This window comes from Bicyclus anynana, chromosome 18, assembly GCF_947172395.1.
Source record: "Bicyclus anynana chromosome 18, ilBicAnyn1.1, whole genome shotgun sequence".
Taxonomy (NCBI): Eukaryota; Metazoa; Arthropoda; class Insecta; order Lepidoptera; family Nymphalidae; genus Bicyclus; species Bicyclus anynana.
This window is the reverse complement of record NC_069100.1, coordinates 12,651,591-12,676,687: the sequence shown is the minus strand read 5'-3', so window position 1 is coordinate 12,676,687 and position 25,097 is coordinate 12,651,591. Positions and strand designations below refer to the sequence as shown.

Genomic DNA, 25,097 nt, shown 5'->3' with positions numbered 1-25,097 from the left:
GAGTATCCTCACAGAATGTGATTAGGTTAGGCTAATAGTTCACCACGTTGGCTCAATTGGCAAATTTCACACACGAATAAACAAAATTTTCAGATGTACATAGGTTTCCTCACGAAGTTTTTCCTTTACCGGACCGGATACGAACCTACGCCCTAATCGAATACAGAAGGCATATCCACTGTATTTAATGGAATATACACTGGATATAATGTGGATGTATACAACTCCATTCGCAATAAAACGTTATTAACCACAGAGCAGATAGATATACGTTTTTTGTCTGTGAAGATATCTAAGATGGCTATCTCACGCGACGTTCGGCGCTGAAACTGAGAAATGCCGGTTTGTTCACTTGTACACTTTTACGGAGTCCAATTAACTTGTGTGGACATGTCATCCATTTCTAAATTGACTAACATGTTTCTGTGTTACAGTAAAAGCTCATTATTCGCGGGAGATACGTTCTCCAAATGTGTCGCGAATACAGAAACCGTGAATATGGAATGGTATTTTATATATGATTATAAGGGTTCTTGGGTTCTACGTTCTTGGGTGACAAAATAAATAATAAATATATACCTAAAGAAAAAACAATTAATTGATGTTATTGATTAACAGTCAGTTCAGTCTTAGACAATGTTTTGAAGAATTTAGATTTTTTTCTTGCTTGACATTTTTTAAAAGCTTCTATTCATCGTGATTTTAAGCAGTGGCATTCTTAAACCATCCATTCGCAATTTCAGCAAGTTAAAGTTTAAATTTGCAGATTTATGTCAGTTTCGTCAGTCAGATCCGCTAATAGCCGCCAATATTTCCTAAATTGGGACCCAATTTTTAATCCGCCAATAGTGAAAACGTGTGTAAAGGGAGGCGTGATTAAGGAGTTTTTACTGTATTTGAAAACCAAAAATACGATTACAACTACTAAATAACCCTCACTTCCACTGAAATTCAGCGCTGCAGCTTGCTACAGCTTTATGCTGAGTGGGAGACTTTTATTTCGTCAGTGTGCTTTTCTTTTTCTTTTCTGTACTAATATTATAAAGCTGAAGAGTTCGTTTGTTTGCTTGAATGTGCTAATCACAGGAACTACTGATCCTATTTAAAAAATTATTACAGTGTTAGATAACCTATTTATCGAGGAAGGCTATAAGCTATATATATCCCCGTACTCTTACGGGAACGGGAACCACGCGGGTGAAACCCTGCGGCGTCAGCTAGTATAATATATTCGTAAAACTCTTTACTACTTACAACAACTAACACCATAAGATTTGTCCCTGATAAAAGGTATCCAGTGTTTAGTGCCTTAGAACCTTAAATTAGAGGATAAGGTCAGTAGCAAGAGACATTTAGGCAAAGACAAAATAATAAATTCACAGATAATCGAAAAATGACCATAAAACAGAAATAGTCTTTACTACTTACAACACCATAAGATTTGTCCCTGCTAACCACAATAAAAGGTATCCAGTGTTTAGGTATGCCTTAGAACCATAAATTAGAGGATAAGGTCAGTAGCAAGAGACATTTAGGCAAAGACAAAATAATAAATTCATAGATAATCGAAAAATGACCATAAAACAGAAATAGTCTTTACTACTTACAACACCATAAGATTTGTCCCTGCTAACCACAATAAAAGGTATCCAGTGTTTAGGTATGCCTTAGAACCTTAAATTAGAGGATAAGGTCAGTAGCAAGAGACATTTAGGCAAAGACAAAATAATAAATTCACAGATAATCGAAAAATGACCATAAAACAGAAATAGTCTTTGCATAGCAATATGCGATGAAGCAGCTGCATGAAATTATTGAGAATTTTACGACCAGGAACGTATTAAACATGGAAATGTTACTGCACCAGTAAATCTTGGCTTTTACTGTTTACTATAATTTAATATGTACCTACCTGAAGGAATTAACTTGAATTGACAGTATATTAATAATGATAATTCAAAAGCTGGCTCTAAAGAGTTGTTAAGTCTTATAACATCCTCCATTAAAATTTTTCTAATTAACCTTACTAGTTATTGTCTTTAATTTCAAAATAAACGCATTTTTATAGATATGACGCTATATTTTATAAGATGTGTTCAAAACACATCGAAAGTAAGAATTTTGTCTATATCTCTGACTTATACATACATTGTAATTTGTCTTATTTCTTTCTTTTTTCTTAATGTTTTTAAAAACTAATCATTTTAATGATTAAATGAGTAGAAAGAAAAATCTTCTCACAGTTTGCGCCATCATAACTAATCTAAATCAGACTACAAACCTTCATCGTATGACATCTTAGACAGATGTTTCGCTACTCCATCGTTTTTCTAGCTCTGTAGCAAATCTTCTATGATCACCTAAACCCTCAGCTGTGGTTCTATTAAGGAGGCTGAAATACATTAAAAAACCTTTACAATGCTACTCATAACTCCACGTTCTGTGTTACGCGAACGTGTGCTAAAGCAAAGTAATTAGTTCATTCACAATTACACTCACAATTCGTTCTAGTTTAATTGGTACTCGGCTCTCAATGTTAATGAACTGCCAGCGAGGAGCAATTATTACCTAAATCATGATTAATGATTTAGTACTACCTACGCTTGTACATTTTAACCTTAGCAGCATGTTTTGTCAATTGAATAGAGGCAGATGTTATTTCGATGGAGCGAGCTGTACTTAGAGCTATAGAGCGTGATCGAATCAGATGTGAGGAGATCTGCAAAAGAAACAACGTCACCGACGAAACTCAACGAGTTGCGAAGCTGAAATGCAATGGGTGGGGCATACCTATAGTTCGAAAATATGATGGATGTTTGGGTAGCAAGGTATTAAAATGGCGACCTCGCACCGGAAAGAATAGTGTTGGTCGACCTGCAACTAGGTGGATCGACGACATCAAGCGGGTAAAAGGGATCCGCTGGATGCTGGCTCTAGATCCATCGGTTGATAATGTTGATGATGATGAGATATTACTTCTAGGGTTCTTTACCTTAAAAGGGAATCTAGAATACTTTTAGAATCACTTCATTGTCTATCAGTAGGTTTGTCTGTATGTAATGACTTACAAGATATGTTCCGAGGAGTGTCATCAGGGTTTCTTTGATTTTGTTCATCCTTCACTGTTTCTATTCTAGGTCTGCCAGGGTTCGGCAGAGATCGCTACATAGGCCACGTACTAAGCTGTTATTGCTAAGATCTGAAATGCCCTTCCAGCTTAATACTCGATAACCAAATTGTAGTTAGAGTTGGTAGAGATACTACAAACTCTAACTAAAATTTGGGTATCAAGTTAAGCTAAAGTTAAAGAGTGAATAGGCACATTATAAACAAGCGCATTCCGTTTCATTCTATTTAAAAAAATATGAAATTTAAAGCTCTTGAGTTTTTAACGAAATATGTTTTATCTGAAAAAGGGTAAATAAATCTTTAGTTATTTATTGAATGTCAAGTTAGCCCTTGATTGTGATTACAACTGATGTCAAGTGGCAAGTCAAGTAAAATTGAAGCGGGTTTCATTGGATGAGGTACAAGTTTATGATAAGTTTACTTCGGTTTTTCTCTATTGACACTTATAAAATTGTTATATAATACTGTTACAGTTAAATACAATGATTTTCATCTTTCATCATCATTTTACGAGAGCCAAAACAAAATGAATATTCAAGGAAAACTAATCCATTTTTCATTTATCAAACAAAAACCGTAATTCGATGCAATGCTGGTGTTAATGTCTAATGAATAAAGATTGATAATAAAGTCAAGTCGTAAATTACCGCGAGAGATTACATAGTTGCAGATGATTCGGATTTGCAATGTTTAATAAGACGATCAATTTTAATTGCTTCTAATCTTAAGAAATATTATTTAAAACATCTTCGATCTAAAACATCACTAATATCATCAAAATACTTAATTCATTTTGACGGCCTCCGTGGCTCATTGGTATTGGTATGCGCGGTGGATTTACAAATGGAGGTTCTGGGTTTGATCACTGGCACAGAATGAGGTTTTCTTTGTTCAAGTTCTATAGGGGGGTTCGGCCGTGGCTAATTACCTTACCTTACCTTACCGGGAAAGCTCTTTGTTAAGCATGAATCTCCACTCAGAATAGAAGGGGTTAGGCCTTAGTCCACCACAGTGGACACGCATATTCGAATTGACAGATTTAGAAATTAAGAAAATTCTCAGGTATACAGTTTTCCTCGCGTTTTCCTTCACCGTTTGAGACACGTTATTAGTAATTTCTTAAAATGCACACAACTGAAATATTGCACGCCCCGGACTGCATTCAAACCTGCGGCCTCTGACTCAAAGGTAGAGGTCATATCCACTGGGCTATCACGTCATTAGTTCGTCAGTTTCTTTTTTTAATAGTAGGTAATAATTGATGGATCAAGCAGGTGGTCAAGATAGATGTGTAGAAAACAATTGTCTATAAACTGAGCAACATTTGACAGGGCATGCAAGGAACCCGTCCTTCAAAGTCCATCAACATAAGGCGTGGGCCTCATTTGTCTGCAATGACATCCATGCCCTACAGCAATGCTGTAGCGACAGTAATGAGTAGGTATAGGTAGCAATACTACTTCCCCGGACAAACTGTCACAAAAAGCCACTACCTACCTACTACTAAAATTGCATGCATGTGGATCGCGACTAAAAGATCTTATGATACCTACTTGGTGTTGATTGCAGATCAAGGATGTTTAGGCTCATTGATATGATTTTATGATTTTTTGTTTTTTTTTTTGATGAAGGGAAATGCTTTTACGCATTCCAACCATAGAGTACATAGACCAAACATTCTACGGCTATGAATGAGGGACTCGCTGACTGACCAGAACACCCGCTAAACCTAGCGAAGCCATCTGCGTCTTATTGGGATGCGAAAAGATGCGAATAAAGGCACTTTTTCATTCCGACGCGCTGTTCGTTGTAGTCAGTGCTGTCTACAAGGGTGGGATACAATACAATGATAATTAAATTCTTGAACCTATGGTCACAGATTAAAGATAGATGGAGCGCACAGAATACGATGGTGTCGTAGCCGCTCCAAATACAAAATTCAAAAACTAATACATTCTCGAGTCAGTACGACACAAAGCGTCGTATCAGTAACTTACAATATTATTGAAGATTTTTTTTTTAATATTTTAAAACTGTTTACAAAACTAAAGAAATAAGATGGAGTATTTTTTATTGGTTATTATATTGGTGTTAAATTTTGAAATACAAATTATGAAAAAAAGATTTGTAGATGCGGATGTCAAGGAGATTTTTATGGGTTTCACTGGCCTCACCACGCTGCTTGTACAGACTCACTCTGTATCTGTCTTTACTCTGTGTCTATGGTACGATAGTTTTAAAGCGTAGAAACCTAAACCGTTGAGCCATTAAAGCATCAACATCACATCAACTAATAGACGGCGTGAAATTAAATCGATCAAACACTGTAATATTGAAGTAGAATTATGACATAATATATAATTTTCTCAGTGAAAATCCATAAGGCGGCTTTCCCACAATTTCTAGAATGAGGTGTCTGTATTATGACGTTTCCCGCGCTCAACAAGTAGCCGCCATTACAATGCAACTGTCAACTGTCAATAGTAATGACAGCTCGCGCAAAATGGCGTCCGTTCACGCGCCGGCCTAGTGTTTATCAATACAGACAATTTGTAATTATAGGGTAACATTTGTAATGAAATTATAGGTCTTGACTTTTATAATAGCCTGTTAGGTATTTACAGCGACTTCGCTCGCGTGGTGTCCGTTTATTTATTTATTTTTTATTCAGTGACAAATTAGCGCTGTGGCTGTCATATGACATGAGTTTATTTATTTACTAGCGGACGCCCGCGAGTTCTTCCGCTTACAGACCTCCTTATTCCGGCCCTGTCGATTTCATCTGATGTTAAGCGACGATGCAGTCTAAGATGGGAGCGTATATCGCTATTTACACTAATTGTTCCTCTATGGTAGTGGCAGTATAGTAGGTATAAGTTTATTAAGTTCTGGATTAGTCTATAAGCTATTTAAGAGGGGTGAGGGGGGAGGGCACCAGAATTTTAAAATCAGCACGTTTGTGTTGATGTTCGACTAGAGTCTAGAGCATCAAATGATGGTTTCTTCCCTATCGGTATTTGACAGTAGGGTGTACCCACACCTATTACTAGACCAGACTTGGCCAATTTCGAAATTACTAAATCCTTAAATGACCCAAGCTAGGAATCGAAGTCACAACTTCGCTGTTGAGAACTACAACACCAACTGCACCAGAGAGGACTGCTTACCATTAGGTATATCAATAGCTAAACGGAATTCTCGGAATACATTGACTATAGAAGCAATCTCTTATAATTTGATTTTTTATACAAACAACAATGCGGGAAAATATAACAATCAACTGTAGCAGAGAGGACTGCTTATCATTAGGTATAGCTAAACGGAATTCTCGGTATACATTGACTATAGAAGTAATCTCTTATAATTTGATTGTTAATTAACAATTAACATAAACACTTACCCTAACCCTGTACCTACGCAGATGATTTCCAGAGAAACGAAAAAAAAAACACCAATTAACAGCGAATCCAAGAAACCGTCGTGACACTAATCTAATTGCGTGCCACAAAAAAAGATGGAGAAATAAAAATAAAAAAAAAAAGAGAAAAACTCGATTTGTATTAATTAGTAGAGACAATAAAAATCGAAAGAGCCGAGCTCGCGTGCTAGGTTTTACGATCGAAAATCGTGGATTTGATACGGTCTGTATCCGTACCGTTGGTAATGCCGTATCGGATAGATACCGGCGCGTTTGATCATAGCACCAAAAGAAATACATATGATATTCAAGTACAAATGTGGCTGTCGACCTTGGAAATATCCTGTCTGCAAACTGTAATCATATCACAAAGACAACGTACTATGACAAATACAGAAGATATTCAAATACAAATGTCGCTATCGACCTGGAAATATCCTTTACTAGCTGACGCCGCGCGGTTTTACCCGCGTGGTTCCCGCGATAATAGGAATACGGGGATAATATACCTATAGCTTAGCCTTCCTCAATAAATGGGCTATCTAACACTGAAAGAATTTTTCAAATCGGACCAGTAGTCCCTGAGATTAGCGCGTTCAAGCAATTAAACAAACTCTTCAGCTTTATAATATTAGTATAGATACCAACTATGATCATACCGCGAAGACTATTGACTATTGACCTTGTAAATATCCTGTCTGAAAACTATGGTCATACTACAAAGACCCCGTACAATACAGAAGATGTTTAAATACAAATGTCGCTACCAATCTTGAAAATACCCTCTCTACAAATTGTGATAATACCATAAAGACCATGAGAAAAAAAGAAAATATTGAAATACAAATGACGTTATCGACCTGGAAAATAACCTGTCTGCAAGCTGTCATCATACCATGTAAATGCAGCTAGTATTCTTGCCACCCATCCACGTTTCCTGTTGTATTTTTTCAATAAAAAAATTCATACCAGTCGATAGATCATTAACAGTCGATGGATGTCCACTGCTGGACATAGGCCTCTTGCATGGACTTCCAAACAAAACGATCTCAAGCCACGACCATCCAGGGGCTCTCTGCATCTCGCTTGGTGTTCTCGGTTAGTATACCAACTCTGCGCTTTCCGGTGCAGAAGTTCTTGTACCATGAAGACATTAAAACACAAACTCCAACCAATCTCCCCCCAAAGCCACACATACTTCCAAAAGTAGACCATACGTTACCAAACGAATTCGGTATAACTGCATCTGAGGGCCTAGTGGCAGTTTGATACTGTGACGATCGCTTTAACGTAACGCGAATTTCTAAGGAATCGAAACAGCGCCATCTAGTGATAGTAAGTGTGAAAATATTGAAAACTCCCAGTAGGCACACTGAATCTAAAACTGTATGACACAAACATTGACAAATTTTCAAAAAAAAGAAAATACAAATCCAAAAACAAAAACAATTCGCATCGAATCCCAGCCACTGATGCGTACAAGAAGCTCACAGTTAATGAATATTTGATGGTATTTTATTGACCCCCATATATATATGGAGTTGTGTTCCCATGGCCCGTTCCGGTTCACCGCTCTACGTGGACTCGATAGACACGTTAGGGTGTATCTTTGTTATGGGGAAGATTTACGTTGACTTGTAGAATGAAGCATTACTTAAATGCTTATTTATTACTATAATACTGATACTAGCGGACGCCCGCTACTTCATCCGCCCTTAGACCTCTTTAATCCGGCCCTATCGCAAAATCCGTGTGGATACCTACTAACTATACTAGTAAACTACCTCCCTGCCAAATTTCAGCTTTATACATCAAGCGGTTTTCGAGGTTTCGTGATGAATGCCATTTCGTATTTATATATTAAGATTTTTAGTGTTTTTATTTAGCTATTTGAGACAAGTATGTTTTTTAAGCTGTTTCAGACTATGTTTGTTTGATATATCGCTGAATTGATTTTGACGATATTTGATACTTCGTCTGCGTGAAATTCTGTTTTTCTCAAATCCCGCGGGAATCATGGTCTTTCCCGGGATCAATAGTAGTCGATGTGTAAATCTAATGTAAAATCTATTATCATTCCAAATTTCAGCCAAATCGCTTCAGTAGCCGCAGCGTAAAAGAGGAACAAACATACACACTTACACACAAACTTTCGCCTTTATAATATTAGTGTGATTAGCTAGAGTAAACTCGTCTCTGATTATATTTATTTTGCTTTAATTAATCAATTTGGTTATGTGCATTTTAAGAAATTAAATATCACGTGTCTCAAATGGTGATGGTCTGCTCACCTGAGAACTTTCTTAATTCTCTGCGTGTGTGAAGTCTGCCTTCACATTGGGCCAACGTGGTGGACTATTGGCCTAACCCCTCTCATTTTGATAGGAGACTCAAGCTCAGCAGTGAGCCGAATATGGGTTGAATAGCTGACGCCGCACGGTTTCACTCGCGTGGTTCCCGTTCCCGTAGGAATACGGGGATGAAATATATAGCCTTCCGCGATAAGGCTATCAAACACTGAAAGAATTTTTCAAATCGGACCAGTAGTTCCTGAGATATGCGCGTTCAATCAAACAAACAAACAAACTCTTCAGCTTTACAATATATATTATATTATAATATTACTATAGATAATGAATCAATTCAAATTTTTTGACTATATAGAGATTTGACACATATTGATTTTGAAATGTCTCTATTCGATACATCAATAGCCGAAGAAAGGCCTCTACTGTTTAATCTCTAACACTTTGCTATGTTGCTTGATCCAAGCCTTTTTTTATTTTTATTAAATTTGAGACCTACACCTACAGTCTGTCCAAACCAATATAGCCACATGTTACTTACCGAGTAATAATTTTCAATAAAACTTTACACCAATTAGCATGCCTTAAACATTATTATTACTGGCATGAGCAATCAACGGGCACACAAACAAACAAACACAAAAAAAAATAACAAAACGATTTGACCCGACCTTTTACAAGCGCCGTCGGTATTAAAAGAACCCGATGTCCGACAAGGACGGGTAGACATAAATTAGTTAGACACGGAAAGGGAGAGAGAGATGTCGTAATTAACTCAAAGAGCTTGCCGAAAAGGGTTTTTTCTGATACCAATTCTATTGGCCCCCACACAATCTCGAGGAAAAATTAACACGAGTTGTTGGGTTGTAACTTGTATTAACACAATATAAAATATCATATGCAACTTTATCAATTTACGTATCGGATTAGGTTTCGTTTACGTTACTAAAGAAAATTATGTTTTCTACAAATTTCACCCCATATTTTAACTCCTTCAAGGCTTTAAATTGTATATCTGTAGCGTTACTCCTATAGAGCCGTGATAGCCCAGGTTCTAATCCTGTCCAGGGCATGCACCTCCAGCTTTTCATTTATGTGCATTTAAAGAAATTAAAAATCGCGTGCCTCAAACAGCGAAGGAAAAACATCGTGATGAAACCTGCATACCTGAGAATTTTCTTAATTCTCTACGCGAGTCAAGTCTGCCAATCCGATTTGGGTTAGCGTGGTGGACTATTAGCCTAACCACTTTCATTCTGAGACTCGTGCTTAACAGTGAACCGAATATGGGCTGTTAATGATGACGATGATGATTTAAGGATTTCTTTTAAAACTTAATTTAAAAATCATGTATTTTTCAAATTTTCCAAACGTTAAAACGCTGTCGTCCATTTTGTGACGTCACAATGTTACAATTGTGATACTAAACCTCAAACTAACTGTTAACTAATATTTTTGTCACACGCCCGTTTAGCAAGGGATTTGTTAACGTGACGTCATGAAACAGTTAAAATATAGACCGTCAAATATGGCCAAACAGCGTTTTAGTTAAAATAGTTAAAAATTTAAAATTTTGTGTAATCATGTCTCAAAAATATGATATTTTATTTATTGTACAATATTTGTAGAACGGTAATGAACAATAAAGACCATTAAAAAAAGTGTCAACTAGCCTATTGACCTAGCATTTTTTTTAATCTAACAATGTCAGCCGTTAAAAAATAGGCTGCTAATGATGACTCGTGGCGAGCATTAATTGAGAGCCTCGAATAACAAAATGGATATTTCTTCTCCCTCGGCTCGAGAATGTATCGGTGTTGTAAAGGGTCGTTTGTTTTAAAAGGCCAACTTTTCTCGCGTTAGTTTTGTGAGAAATTGTTCGAATGCAGTGGAGGCGAGACCCAATTAGTTTTTTCTAATGAAATAAGACCAATAAATATAAATGAGGAACACGCCATCGTCTTTACTCTTTGGTATAACACGGACCACCGCCGACTAATTCTGTATTACTAAAGATATATTGAAGAGTTTAAATGAGACGATTTGCACTCTGAGCCACAGTCTATTAATATATTTATGGTGATAAACTAATAAGAAAAACATGGCTCAGTTATTGTGAGCTTTTTGGAAACCTCTTTTGAATTTTACGTTTCGGTAGGAATACGGAAAATTATTGGGTTGGGTTTGGCATGGGTTCGTCGGCTTTTCGCGGATGATAGCAAAATGAATATTTTTTTATCTATATTGTGATAGGCTTATCCAGTAATGTCTATGTAAATCATAAATCATAAATCATAAATCATTTATTGCCAGAATGTGGTCATATACAGATATTGCTACATTTTAATGTTCCTACACAATCTGCCTCATAGGCGTGCAAGCCGAGTACATTATTATAATTTTTATTTACTAATATTAGAACTGTCAATCATTTGTAATGTCATTTCATAAATTATATAACAAACATAATAAAACAAAATTAAACCAAAGTAATATTGTCAAAACATTAAGTATACATTTACATGTTATTAATATAAAATAATTTGTCATTAAGGAACTCTGCTACTGTGTAGGTACACGTATGTTTGTATTTATGTTACCCTGGCATCTAAACCCGATTTGGATGAATAAAATATCAATCGATACGCAATCACATCGTTATTGTAGTCCAGATCCCATGGACTACATTTAATAAAAACTCAGATCGAACTTCATTAAAAACGTCCACTTAAAGGGTTTGCAAATAACTCGGTAGGTGCTTCATTGTTTACCTACACAAAAACTTACTTCCCAAGTCATTAATAAGCCCGTTAAAACCTAGGATTAGTCTAATTACTAGCCATCTATGTATAATTACTGTGGGTCCAATAAAAAACTGACATCCAAGAAACTGGTTTGTCTGTACGTCGTTCAACCTGCATAATGAAGGCAACGTTTTGACATTTGCAGCCCCTGCGTTAACCGGAACTATGTATTATGAATATTAATATAACAAACAAAGCAAATACCAAAATTGTAACAGCTATAGTGGTGCTACGATGCAGTGGCCGTTTTGTTATTGGACAAACATATAAAAATGCATCATCACTTAGCATTATGTGTCATAACTTGATTATAACTCCCAGTAACAGTGACCCCTCACTTGGTATATATTATTAAATAGTAAAGTTTGAGAGTAGATTTTGATAATTGAATAGAATAAAAACCTGAGGAAGCATGAAAAAGCTTTTCTCTTAGTTAATGCTTAAAATATTCTTTACAAATTACCTGATGGTAAGTGATGGTGCAAACTAAGCTATGCGATCTATGCTTAAAATACAAAATCTATTTTCAAAAATAACGCTTCTTGCAGTCAGGTAAGAAGAACCTCCATAATTTGAAAATTTCACGAATGTTTAGTTTTTTTTTACCAATCAATTTTATGGTTATGTATTGAATTTAGATATAACCTTCTAGAGTTACAATATTTTTCTTTGATAAATAAAGGAAATACTCAATTTTCTTATTTTTGTTTTAAAATTAACCATATTTATTTTTAGAAGCGAGAATAAAAATTAGCCAAAATAAATCAATTTATAATACTCATCATACTATACTACCTACAGTTTCCAAAGGCTTGCATTCTGGTAATACTTTTTAAAACTTTCATTAAGACTCTGGGTTCTCGCTTTTATAACCTTATTCAGTTCTTAACCACAACTGGCCCGTAAAGGCTAGATTCCAGAGCCAGGAAGGCGATCGATAACGATTACAGGTCGTGCGGATTAACCTGGCACCTGGCTCAAATGATGTCTGAACTGGTTTTTTTTATTATTTACAAGTTAGCCCTTAACTACAATCTCACCTGATAGTAAGTGATGATGTAATCTAAGATAGAAGCGGGCTAACTTCTTAGGAGGATGAGAATCCACACTCCTTTCGTTTTCTACACGACATCGTACCGGAACGCTAAATTGCTTGGTGGTACGTCTTTGTCGTTAGGGTGGTAACTAGCCACGGCCAAAGCCTCCCACCAGCCAGACCTGGACCAATTAAGAAAACCTCAATCGGCCCAGCCGGGGATTGAACCCAGAACCACCGGTAAATCCACTGCGCATACCACTGCGCCACGGAGGCCGTTTTGGTTGTGCTTGTTAGCCAGACGTCAAGTTGATGCGCACGAGTTATACATTGCATCTGTCAGTGTAACGTTACATTGTTGCAATATTGTCGTTGTTATGATCGAATTCACCTAGTTGTAGAGGTTTTCAAAGTTATGTTTATTTATTAGTACAAAATAGGAATAAAATGATGAATAAATAAACATAATATGTTCGAACTATTTATTTATTGGTGACTTTATCTGGCGTTCTTCTTTAAAGTTTATACGAATGTTTACAACGATTAAAGATCACTCTAATGTTTTGTCTATAGAGTAAAAATATCACCGATTTGACAGAAGGATGATAAATACTGTTAGATGTGTTACTTCTTCTTCTTAAGGTGCCTCTCCGACTAGCGAAGGTTGGCAGTCAGTTTCTTGAACTCGTCTCAATCCTTCGCGAAATAATTGTGCGGCGCTCGCGATCCCGGTCCACTCTCTGAGACTTTTCCATACTGACGACTAGGGAAAATAGTGCAGTGGTTTCCCGTTGCCTTCTGATGTGTTACTAGGCCATAAAAAATAATGAGCTGAAAATAGGAAATTTCCACATCTCAATGTTAGTTGTGGTCAACAAAGAACGTTATTTAAACAAATAATACCTAAATATCGCCTACAATGTCGAGTTGTATGTTCAGGATGGTTAAAAACTATATATATATATAAATAAATAATGGAATTAAATACAAAATTATGCATGTGTTCACTGTTCGGATTACTTTTTTCACGGATTTTGTAGGGACGTAACCAATCTATAGTATAAAATTATCATTGGATCATAGACAATATATTTTTATAAAGACCCCAGAAAATTGAAAGTTTTTACGAATGTAAGCCAATTAAGTTTAACGGTAAGGCTGTAGACTAAAGATAGAGTATAGATATTACCCACATGGGGTCATCGGAGGTCGAATTATTTTGGAAAACAATTTAGTAGTCACGGTCAATTGACTCGCCGGAGTGGTCCGATGTTATTCGATGTTTATTGGGCACACACGTTACTTCAAAATTCCTTACAATATTTATGTCCAATTAGAAAAAAAAATACGTTTTTTTATTGGTATAAATAGGTTGCACATATGCTTAATTTGTACGATTAAATTCGTTTTTTGAAAACAGTTTAATGTATAATTTTTATAACATAAAAACAGAACCGACTTCAAAGACACATTTTTTTTTTATCTACAAGTTAGCCGTCAACTACAATCTCACCTGATGATAAGTGATGATGCAATCTAAGATGGGAGCGGGCTAATTTGTTAGGAGTAGGATAAAATCCACACTCCTTTCAGTTTCTACACGACATCGTATCGCTTGGAGACACGTCTTTGTCGGTAGGATGGTAACTAGCCACGACCTGGACCAATTAAGAAAACCTCAATCGGCCCAGCCAGGGATCGAACCTAGGACCTCCGTTTTGTAACGACGGAGACCGTCAGTTATTTTGATTTAAACACAAAATTACTAAACCGATACCTATACCTACCTATCTAATAAATAAATATTTTTAGTATTATTCGTATAAAAACTAATTAAATTTTTTTTTTCCTTCCACAGGCGCCACGAGCGGCCGGGTAGCGTTCGGAGCAGTCCAGAAATCCCTCAAAATTACACGAATTCAGTCCCCAAACAGCAAACCCACCACGCTGAGTTTCTCAGATCCCTTTGGGCCTCCTCAGTCCACGGACGGGGGGGGCCCGTCGACCCCGCAGCCCGCCATGACCACCCAGGAGCTGGACCACCAACACCACCACCTGGGAGGTTCACAAACCCCCCACGATATATCCAACTCCACGAATTCCACCCCCACCAACGTTTCCTCGAAATCCGCCTTCATAGAGTTACAGCAACACGGTTACGGGCCTTTCAAAGGTGGTTACCAACATCCCCACCATTTCGGCAGCCCGGGGGGTCAGCAGAACCCCCACGAGGCGTCGGGGTTCCCGAGTCCTAGGTCCTTAGGTTATCCTTTTCCTCCTATGCACCAAAATACGTACGGATATCATATAGGCTCCTACGCTCCTCAATGTGCAAGTCCGCCCAAAGATGGTAAGTTGGATTTCTTTCAATTATTTGCTTAAAAAGGAGATGGTCCAAAATTGTATGGAGCCCAGGATCAGTCATTGTACCCTAGCGGAAATAAAAGGAGATATATTTTTTTAACTGTTTTTGATTATACAAATCTACAAATTTACTTGAATTCTTTCGAAATTATATACATTATCTCCCAAGAAATGCAACATTAATAAGGATAATAATGGCGAATAGATGACGTTTTCAATGCAGTAATCGATTTGACGTTTGCTGTTAATTGTCATGTCATAGTTGCTCTAATCGCCATCTTGTTAAAATTCAAAAACTTGGGTTTTATTTTATTTATTTCTTTTTATTTAGTTAGATTTGATAAATTTTAATAAAATCCTTATATTTTTTAAATTTTTATGATACGGGATACAAAAGTGGACCTGAAATGGACCATCTCCTTTAATGACTTTTAGTTTTAGCCTTTTTACCACCGCACTGTAAGACACCGGGTAAGTTTCCATTCCAACAAGAAATATTAAACTAAAAAGTTATGTTGCTGATTAGTGATTCAAACATTAATTCTTAACAAAAGAACTTTTTTTTCAAGTAGGTAACGATCACCTAAATTGTCTTTCAAACACTTCGAAAGAGAAATAACGTGTCAAAAGTATTGACTAAAAAGATAATAATATGTACTTATGTAGTTATTTACTGTTTTAAACACAAATTATGTCACCGTACAGCGTTTAGTTTTCCCGTGAAAAAAGAACCAATAATTTTAAAGGAAGTATTACAAACTAGTATGCTATTAGCATATTATTAGAGGCGTGATAGCCCAGTGGATATAACCTCTGCCTCTGATTTCGGAGGGTGTGGGTTCGAATTCGGTCCGGGGCATGCACCTCCAACTTTTGAGTTGTGTGCATTTTAAGAAATTAAATATCACGTGTCTCGTGCGTAGGTAGTGAGGTGCATCAGTCTTGGGTATTTCATTCATCGCTACACGCTCCTCGGCCCGCGTTGTCCATCGGGATTGTTGATTGAAGTTGCCAAGCTAGTAGTCAAATCGATTCATCTGTTCTTGATATTTGCGCTTAGCAACACATTTCATACATTAATTTTTACATTATAGATAAAACACGGTTTTTTTAGTGTAGTTTTTTGTGTTTTATGGAGTTAGTTGTGTTTTTAAAGATTTTTTTGCGTCAACAAATTACCATATTACAATTTATTTAGTTTCCAAGCGTACGCTCTCGTATAAGGTTGTTGGTACTTGGTACACATTAAGAAGTGAGAATTTCCAAGTGGATTACATCGCATTATATAGTTGGGTTGTTAATTTTTTGTGCAAGTTATCTCCATTGAGTGAATATTACATGTTTACTAACCGGAACATTATTATAATTAAAAGTTTCGTACAGTAAAATAAAAAACGTCAAAGTTAATTCCAACTCAACTTCCACTATATTTGTATTCTTTCATTTTAATTTTCTTTCAATAAAATAATCTACTATAGTATTATTATCAGCCTTTTTTAAGGGCCCATTATTGGGCAGGCCTCCCTTATAAAAGAGGGGATATGGAGCAAGTGGCGTGCACTTCATAAAGGCAATGCATACCTTGAAGAATAATTACGTACCGTATTAGAGAAAGAATTTCCCATTTTGTACAATTTGTACCTATTAGTGCAAACCCTAGTTAAAAACCTTGTGCACGCCACTGTATGGAGCTTAGACCCACCACGCTGTTGCTTTAACGCTACTACCAGATTTTGAACGGGACCGACAACTTAACTTGCACTCCGAGGCATGGGGGTGTACTGAAAACGCACTGAAAATTTCTAGGAAAAAGAAAGACCAAGTATTTCATAGGACTTGAACCCATGACCGACCGTGACATGACACTTTATTACACCAAAAACAAAATTTTATAAAAATCAAATTAAGTGAAAGAAAAATATGTTCGACAGAAATGATAACTTAACCCGACTTATCTTATGCGTAAAAGAAAAGGAAGCCAGACATGGCACTGTAACGCGTTACGTTACGTTTACTTACTCTCCCCTAAGAAGTTATCACTTCAAATGAACAAGCAACAGGCAAGGTTCGGCGGCTTTATCAGAATCAATGATTTCATCCAGACAACCGTCACTCATAAGGAGTAACTAAACTAGACAAACGAACCGGTTATTTACATTATGGAAGTAAAATTAAAATTATCATAAATTTACCAAAATTAGAAGTGTATCCATGCTCAAAACTTATTCGGGGCCAAAAACACCGCACGAATCGGTATACAATAATAACAAACAAAAAATTATTTAATTAGAAACTTGAAATGTTTGTACTAATCAGAGGTCATTGCACTTATCCTTTTCTACGATAAAATTTATAGGACCTAGAAATTGCGTTTTTCAGGGTTCTGTTTCTCAAAAGTAAAACCCAGAACATTTAAATTAAGATCTTGATATTCAAGTCTTCAGTCCCTTGAAGATGTGAAAATGTCCAACTTCTAGAAGTTTATAAAAAAACACGGCAATAAAAAACGTTTAGGTATTTCGACACTCAAAGGAATAAAAAATTATAATACGTAGTTTGCAGTCACCTAGAACTATGAAATTTGGCAGGTAACACTATCAAATACTACAGGTGGCCAATTTTAGCCAATCCGAATTGGACCTGCGTGGTGGGCTATTGGCAATTGGCCTAATAGCTCTACATTATCATCACCATCACTATCATCATTATCACCATCACCATCATTATCATCATCATCACCAATATTATCATCATCATCACCATCAATATTTTCACCATCATCATCACAATCATCATCATCATCACAATCATCATCATCATCATCATCATCATCATCATCATCATCATCATCTCAATTATCATCATCATCATTATCACCATAATCATCATCATCACATACAAGGTCATGTAACTTGGTCAGTTAGCATATAAGATAGTTATATTTTCTTTGGTTATTGTCGCCTCAAAATTGTTAAAAGATGATGGGCAAAAACAAAGTGATCCATTATAAAACCTACTTAATTATAAAGCAGTTACAGATTGATAAACAAACCAATGAGACACCCATAGACAACAGGATGCATAGACAAAATTACGACACGCAAACGTAAAAAGAACCCGCCAAAATAAAGGAAAATCGTTAACTTCCGTACGTTTTTCCGGACGGCCCGTTCTGGCGTATACCGAGGTCGATTTTCCTTTGTCCGGCAGTTTCTCTAAGAACGCCGTGATTTCTACTTTCGACTACAGAAGGTTATGTTACGAGTATGTACATACTAGCTGACGCCGCGCAGTTTCACCCGCGTAGTTCTCGGTCCCGTAGGAGTACGAGGATAATAAATAGCCTATAGCCTTCCTTGATTAATGGGCTATCTAACACTGAAAGAATTTTTCAAATCGGACCAGTAGTTCCTAATATTAGCGCGTTCAATCATGCAAAGATACAAACAAACTCTTCAGCTTTATATATTAGTACAGATTCGTATTTTTTATAGTCTTTTAATGTAGTCTCTTCGGTCGCAATTTACCTCTTGTAATACTAATATTATAAAGAGGTAAAGTTTGTGGTGCTTTATTTGGTTATCTTAGGATCTACAGAACCGATTTTAAAAATTCTTTAATCACTAGAAAGCCACGTTATCTGTGAGGCATAGGCTATTTTTATCCCCGTACTCTAACAGTTCGTTCGTTAAATCTGGGCCCAGAAATGTACGAAAAATGGTTTCCTTTAATTTCGTTAAACTTAACCGAAAACCCGAAGTTAAAACTAAAAGCATCAAACCAACAAGTCAGTTTTAATATAATAAATTGATCATAATACATTTGAAACTGGCGCAAGTAATTATAGACCCTATTACAATGTCGTAAAGTTAATTGTTGTTTACATTAACCATTCACATAAATCTCGAGTTAACATTAAAACAAAACTAATTATGTAATTTATACGGCCATTTGTTTTACTATGTATGTTTGTCCGTGAATTGGATAATAGCTAATGTTTGTAAGACACTTAATATGCGGGTGTTTTTCAATTGATACATTTTGTTATGTTAATCGATAGTTAAATTAACTGTTGTTTTTTTTGATGTTAAGTGACGGTCATTATAAAATGATGCGCGTTTTGGAAAAAGTATGATTTTAGCAATTATTTATTAAATGCAATGGAAATAAAATGTATTACATGACTTATGCATCTATTGTTAAATGGTGATAAATTAAAAAAAATCCTGACTGAGTTTGTTGTTGGCTCTTCTCGGATCAATGCGCGTTTGGAACCCTCGTAAATTTAATTTCGTGTTTTCATCTAATTATTATCACCGTTATCTTATAATATTAATACATGACCTTTTGAAAATGCTTGTAAACTAAGTCTAATTGAAATAAATTAATATTGACTATTGACAAGCAATATTGTCATTACATTAGGTGTGTTTTTAAGATCCCCTCGGGCCATTTTGTTTTATAATAATTGACTAATATTATTAAGAGGTAGAATTCGATATTTTGTTTGTATATTTGACATAAAATACTGGACTGATTTGAAAATTCTTTTACCAATGGAACGCTACGTTATCAGCGAATGATATACGCTATATTTTGCCACCTGAATGGGAACTACATGGGTAAAAATTCGGGGAGTCTGGCAGTTTATGATCAAAAGCATTCTGAATCCGTTTACAATAATGTCTTTTACCAAATTTCGTCACAATTGAGTCGAAATAATAGTTATAGAACAAAAACTTAGTACTATAATTAGATGTATTTTATTTTATTTTTATTTTATTTATTTATTCGGAAGCCAACGTTGTATACAAAAAACTTATGACTAACTAAACATAACATGCATTAAAAAGTAATTTTATTTAGTATTATTTTAGTATTTCGTAGGATATACATTGCACTGTATACCCTACGAAATATTTTTGTTAATGCTTTTCCCAGTTACTACTTTTACTAGTGCATACCCTGATCAACAGCCTTACACAAACTTAACATCACGTCATATCATGAGATTTTAGTATTAAATTCAAACAAACGACTTATCAGATTATAGTCCAACCTCTCGACCATTTGATTGAGTATTAAGGTTATAATATAAAAAGAGCATTTTTTCTGTGAACGGTACATTTCTTTGGGCCGGAACAGCGCTACAACTGTTTTGCCCGAGGCGTCATTACATGCCTCTAACACAATGTTACAGCCATTTTTAATTATTACCCACTATTTTATAATTTTAAACATTTTTCGACGAAAAACTCTCGCTGGCGGCACGGGGTTAGGGTTGTCGACTTCTAACCAAAATAGTCTTTTTTTGTTTTTATTTTATCTGTCATCTCAACATATTTACATACTTACTTTACTTATGTATATAGAAGTGGAAGACTTGCCGTTTACGTAGCAGAAAAGTGTCTGAAAATTACACTTTCCAATATCTCTTTAAAAAGATTTGACCTGAGTACTCTGTTGTAACTGAGTAAGATAGAATTTATACTGATACTGAGCCGCCTGCAACCAGCGAATACCTTCTTCTCGCTTGAAGTCGTCAGCCCACCTGGTGGGGGATCGACCAACACTGCGCTTTCCGGGGCCGCCATTCCAGCACCTTGGGACACCAATGGCCATCGGCTCTTCAAACTATGTGCCCAGCCCATTGCCACTTCAGCATAGCGACACGTTGAGCTATGTCGGTGACTTTGGTTCTTCTGCGGACCACCTCATTTCTGATTTGATCACGCAGAGATACTCCTAGTATAGCTTGTTCCACCTAAACTTATGCATTAATAATTTTAGTTAGATATATTAAACTAGTCGTTGACAGCCCTAGCCAAAGCACGTGTTCGGTACAGTTGGCTACACAAGTGAATAATTACACAATTTGCATATTAATCACTTTATCATTTTACATCGTATTGATTGATGGCACGCACTTTTCTTTAAAAATGTAGTGAAAAATTATCATGTTTTGGATGGTTTCGATTTATTAACAACTTTCTATATTTATGATTTTTTTTCCTTTGTAATTATATGGGTATATATGATGATTTATTTAGATTTTTTAACCTGAATTGTTTGTTAGATATTTATGTATATATTTGTCCATGTAGGTTCGTATATAATCTCAAATCAGTGTATAAAAAACTGATTGTCTGTCTGCCTCTGTGACTTTCTAATTTAAATCCTTTTCTGTTTCTGTTTCTGAAGTTAGTTTTCAATTGGAGCTATATGTAATTTAAATACATCCTGACCTCAGGTTGTTTAGGCTCTCAAGAGCCCGGCAACGTGGCTGGATATTTTCATGTGTGTTTTTATTATATTTTATATTTAATAAACTTAATTAGTCGTATTTTATTTATTTAAAAATAAAAAAAAATAGATAAAATAAATGAGAGATTGAAATGATATTAGCTTGAGCTCGTCTTTTTATAATTTCAATATAATTATTCTAAGCACTATTTAACAATTAATGGTTAGGGTGGCTGAAAAGAAGTAAATATATTTTTTTTAATATCTTATATTTTAATAAAATTAAATATTCTAATATTATTAGTTAACAGAATGTTTGTCATCACAGTAGAGGGCAATAATTTTAGGTTTATCTTGATTAGTTTAGGAGAGTTTCTAAGGTCCCCTAATTTTGCTAAATTTGACCCACTTAAAGGTACTTACTTGTAGTAATAGGGTAACTTAAATTAGCTGGTTAAATGAAGATGATTATTCTATTTTTTTTAATAAAGTTGCTAATAACGTTGACGTTTTAATAAAATAAAATCAAAAAATTAAAATTATTAAACTTTTGAGCGCAACAGTCTGTCTTTCGAAACGAGCCAGTTTAAACCGTTCCTAAGGCGTAGGCACACCCCTTTTACTACGAATCTTTTATCTTTTATCTTTATTCTTTTTGGGCGCCTCCTCCTTTGCGACGTTCTCTGTTGTTTAGCGGTGAATATTAAAGAATCCAGAGTTCGATTTTAACTAACTAAACGACGAATAGTTTAGATAACTTGAAAAACCTAGCATTACTCTAGAAATTTCTTTACTATTAGGTAATAATGTAAAAATATTGATGTTTGATTAATTCTTATATACTTACTTTAACATAGTAGATACATCCAAACTTCAAAATGATAAGTTCCAAGTGTAGAAACCGAAAGGGGTGTGGATTTTCATCCTACTCCTAACAAGTTGCCCGCTTCCATCTTAGATTGCATCATCACTTACCATCGTGTGAGATTGTAGTTAAGGGCTAACTTATAGAAATAAAAAAGTACTTCTTCCAAAATTTTATAATATGTATTTTTGAGTACCACAAAAATGTTTAATTAACGGGTTAAATTATTTTTTCTGCCGAACTATCCACCCATATATTCCATCCTCCCTTGACATCTCTCCATTCCATCCATGCAAGAGCCCAACTCAGTTAAAAGGAGGTTACGTTACGAAGGTCTTAAGGAAATTATAGTATTATTGCAGGCGTCCACAGATCCGCATTGTACGTATCGGACGCATTGCATCAAACGGATTTTAGTATTCTTTGTAAAGAAACTCATACAAGTGCGTCCACGGATCCTCATCTTACGGATCGCATCTACCGCAAAACTAAAAATCTGTTTGATGTAATGCGTCCGATACGTACGATGTTGATCTGTGGACGCCCGCCTCAAAAGCACAGTAGTTCGATTTTTTCAAACTTCATCCTGATTCTTGACATGTAATTGACGTTATGTGATTATCTGGAATCGGAAAACAAAACAGTGTGACCGACGCTTTAGAAGTATCTTGAAAAATGGAATCTTAATTTCGCCAATAGAGGGCGTGGCTCAGATGAAGAAACGATTAAACCAAAACGATGTTAGAACGCGCCGTTTTAAATATTAACCAAATTTTTATTAACAAGTTAATACGAGAGGTGAAAGTAATTAAAAATTATAATTCGATTCCCATAAGAGTTTTCTGTAAATTATTTTGTACCTTTTTTTTGACAGAAAACCGGCACATCAGTTATGGGTTTTGTATGGGGTAACGCAGACGGGAGACATTTTTTTATATAATTAATTAGGGCGTATTGAGTTGAATATTTTAATTCATTTCATTTTTTCAATATATGCGTTTTTTAAGAAAGTCCACTGCTATGTTTGAAATTTAGGAGTAAGATCCCAAAAGTATGTTTATCAATTGCCTATTTTAAATTTCCCATTTCAAATTTACTGAAATGCGATAGTCGTGATAAAGTATCCTAAATCAACGCAATTGTCGCGTTGTAGTCGCAAGTCCATCTTCGCATAAGCTATCATGTCATAATGTTTTGTTGATTGCTTTTTAAGCATGTTTTAAGCATGTTCAGGATCTTAAGCATGTCTTATTGCTTTTTGGTTGGTTTTATCTCCTTTTATTGATGTGACAGACGTGAGTATTGTTACTATTTCATTGTAACAACGATAAATAAAACGTATCTGTACATATATATATATAGTATACTGTACATTAAGAATACAACTCTCGTGAATATGTCGTATGAATATTCTGTAGCAAAATATTTACAGTAATTTTATGCTATCAAATTAATAAAAGTCAGTAATAAAGTTACAACTCTCATGGCGTCATTGTAGGTAATGAAAAATATGCTACTGAATCAACGCGACTGTCGCGTACAAGACAACAAATCGCACGTCAGTTAACTACGCTTCTAAAGTGTTTTGTCGATGGCTAAATGTTCGGGGCCTTATGCATGTCTTATTGCTTTTTGGTCGGTTTTATCTCCGCTTTTCGGTAGGCGGGCGGGGGGCGGGGCTGTTTCGACGCGACGCGCCGCGGTGCAGTATAGGCCATGAGTTATTTTAGTGTTTAACCGACTTTACCGATAATAAGGAATACCTTATTTTCTTAATATTTCTTGTTTTATGAAACAGCGTTGGTCGACCCCCCACTAGGTTGACCGAGGACATCGAACGGGTCGCTGGCGGCTTTGGGACAGTTTGTTTGGAAGTCCCTGCAAGAGACCAATGTCCAACAGTGGACGTCTATCGGCTGATAATGATGATGATGATGATGATGATGATGATGATTTATACTCAATAACCAAGACCACGGGGTCTTTGGTTCAATTTCCACCCGTTGGACGCATTTTTGTATCCACTCCTAACACAGGAATATCGCTAACATTCTTTAACAAAAAAAACAAAATTCGGTTGTGTAATATCAATTTCCCTAATTCGGGTTATGAAAATTTACTGAAAAATTCTTAGAAGAAACTAAAGTTCAATATTTTATAGCATAGGACTCGAATCCATAACCTCATGATTCTAAGCCACACAATAAACCAATGAGGCAGTTATATGAGTAATATCCGTTTATAAATAGTTGTTAAAAGCAATATTGCTTTCTAAAAATAAATAAAAAATACCAATAAAAGAAAATGACATAATAAAAATATAAAAAAAAATAATGTATCAATAAAAAAAGTTACATAACTACAACATAAAAAATGTAAATATCAATATGAATAATGCATACGATATAAATGCAATGAATAATGCATTGCGAAAAAATAATCAAGTTTATTTTTCAAACATGTCCATTATTCATTTTTATTTTTTTTTCATCAAAGATTACATTATTATTGTTATGCATTTATTGATTTAGAATCGCAAGCGAGATTGATATGCATATAACTGTAAACTCTATTATATATTATTGCTTTATTATTTTTAAAATTAAATAATAAGGTGTAGAGACCAGCCTAGCATTTAATACACCCTCTTCATCCAATAAACAGATGGGTGAAAATCTAATTCAAATGTTCTACTAGTATCCCGTGATAGCCCAGTGGATATGACTTCTGCCTCCGATTCCAGAGGGTGTGGGAATCCGGTCCGGGTCATGCACCTCCAACCTTTCAGTTATGTGCATTTTAAGAAATCAAATATCACGTGTCTCAAACGGTGAAGGAAAAACATCGCGAGGAAACCTGCATACTAGAGTATTTCCTTAATTCTCTGCGTGTGTGAAGTCTGCCAATCCGCATTAAGCCTAACCTCTCTCAT

General features: G+C 35.5%; 1 protein-coding gene across 3 annotated transcripts in view; it reads left to right on the top strand.

Annotated features, from left to right (window-relative positions):
• LOC112055223 (homeotic protein distal-less) overlaps positions 1 to 25,097 on the top strand; it is a 133,271-nt gene that overhangs the window by 6,149 nt on the left and 102,025 nt on the right. For all 3 annotated transcript variants that reach the window (XM_052887173.1, XM_052887174.1, XM_052887172.1), the window contains exon 2: positions 14,552 to 15,043. In XM_052887173.1, coding sequence (XP_052743133.1) covers positions 14,713 to 15,043 — 331 coding nt within the window. In that variant the 5' untranslated portion in view covers positions 14,552 to 14,712. The remainder of the gene's footprint in view (positions 1 to 14,551; positions 15,044 to 25,097) is intronic.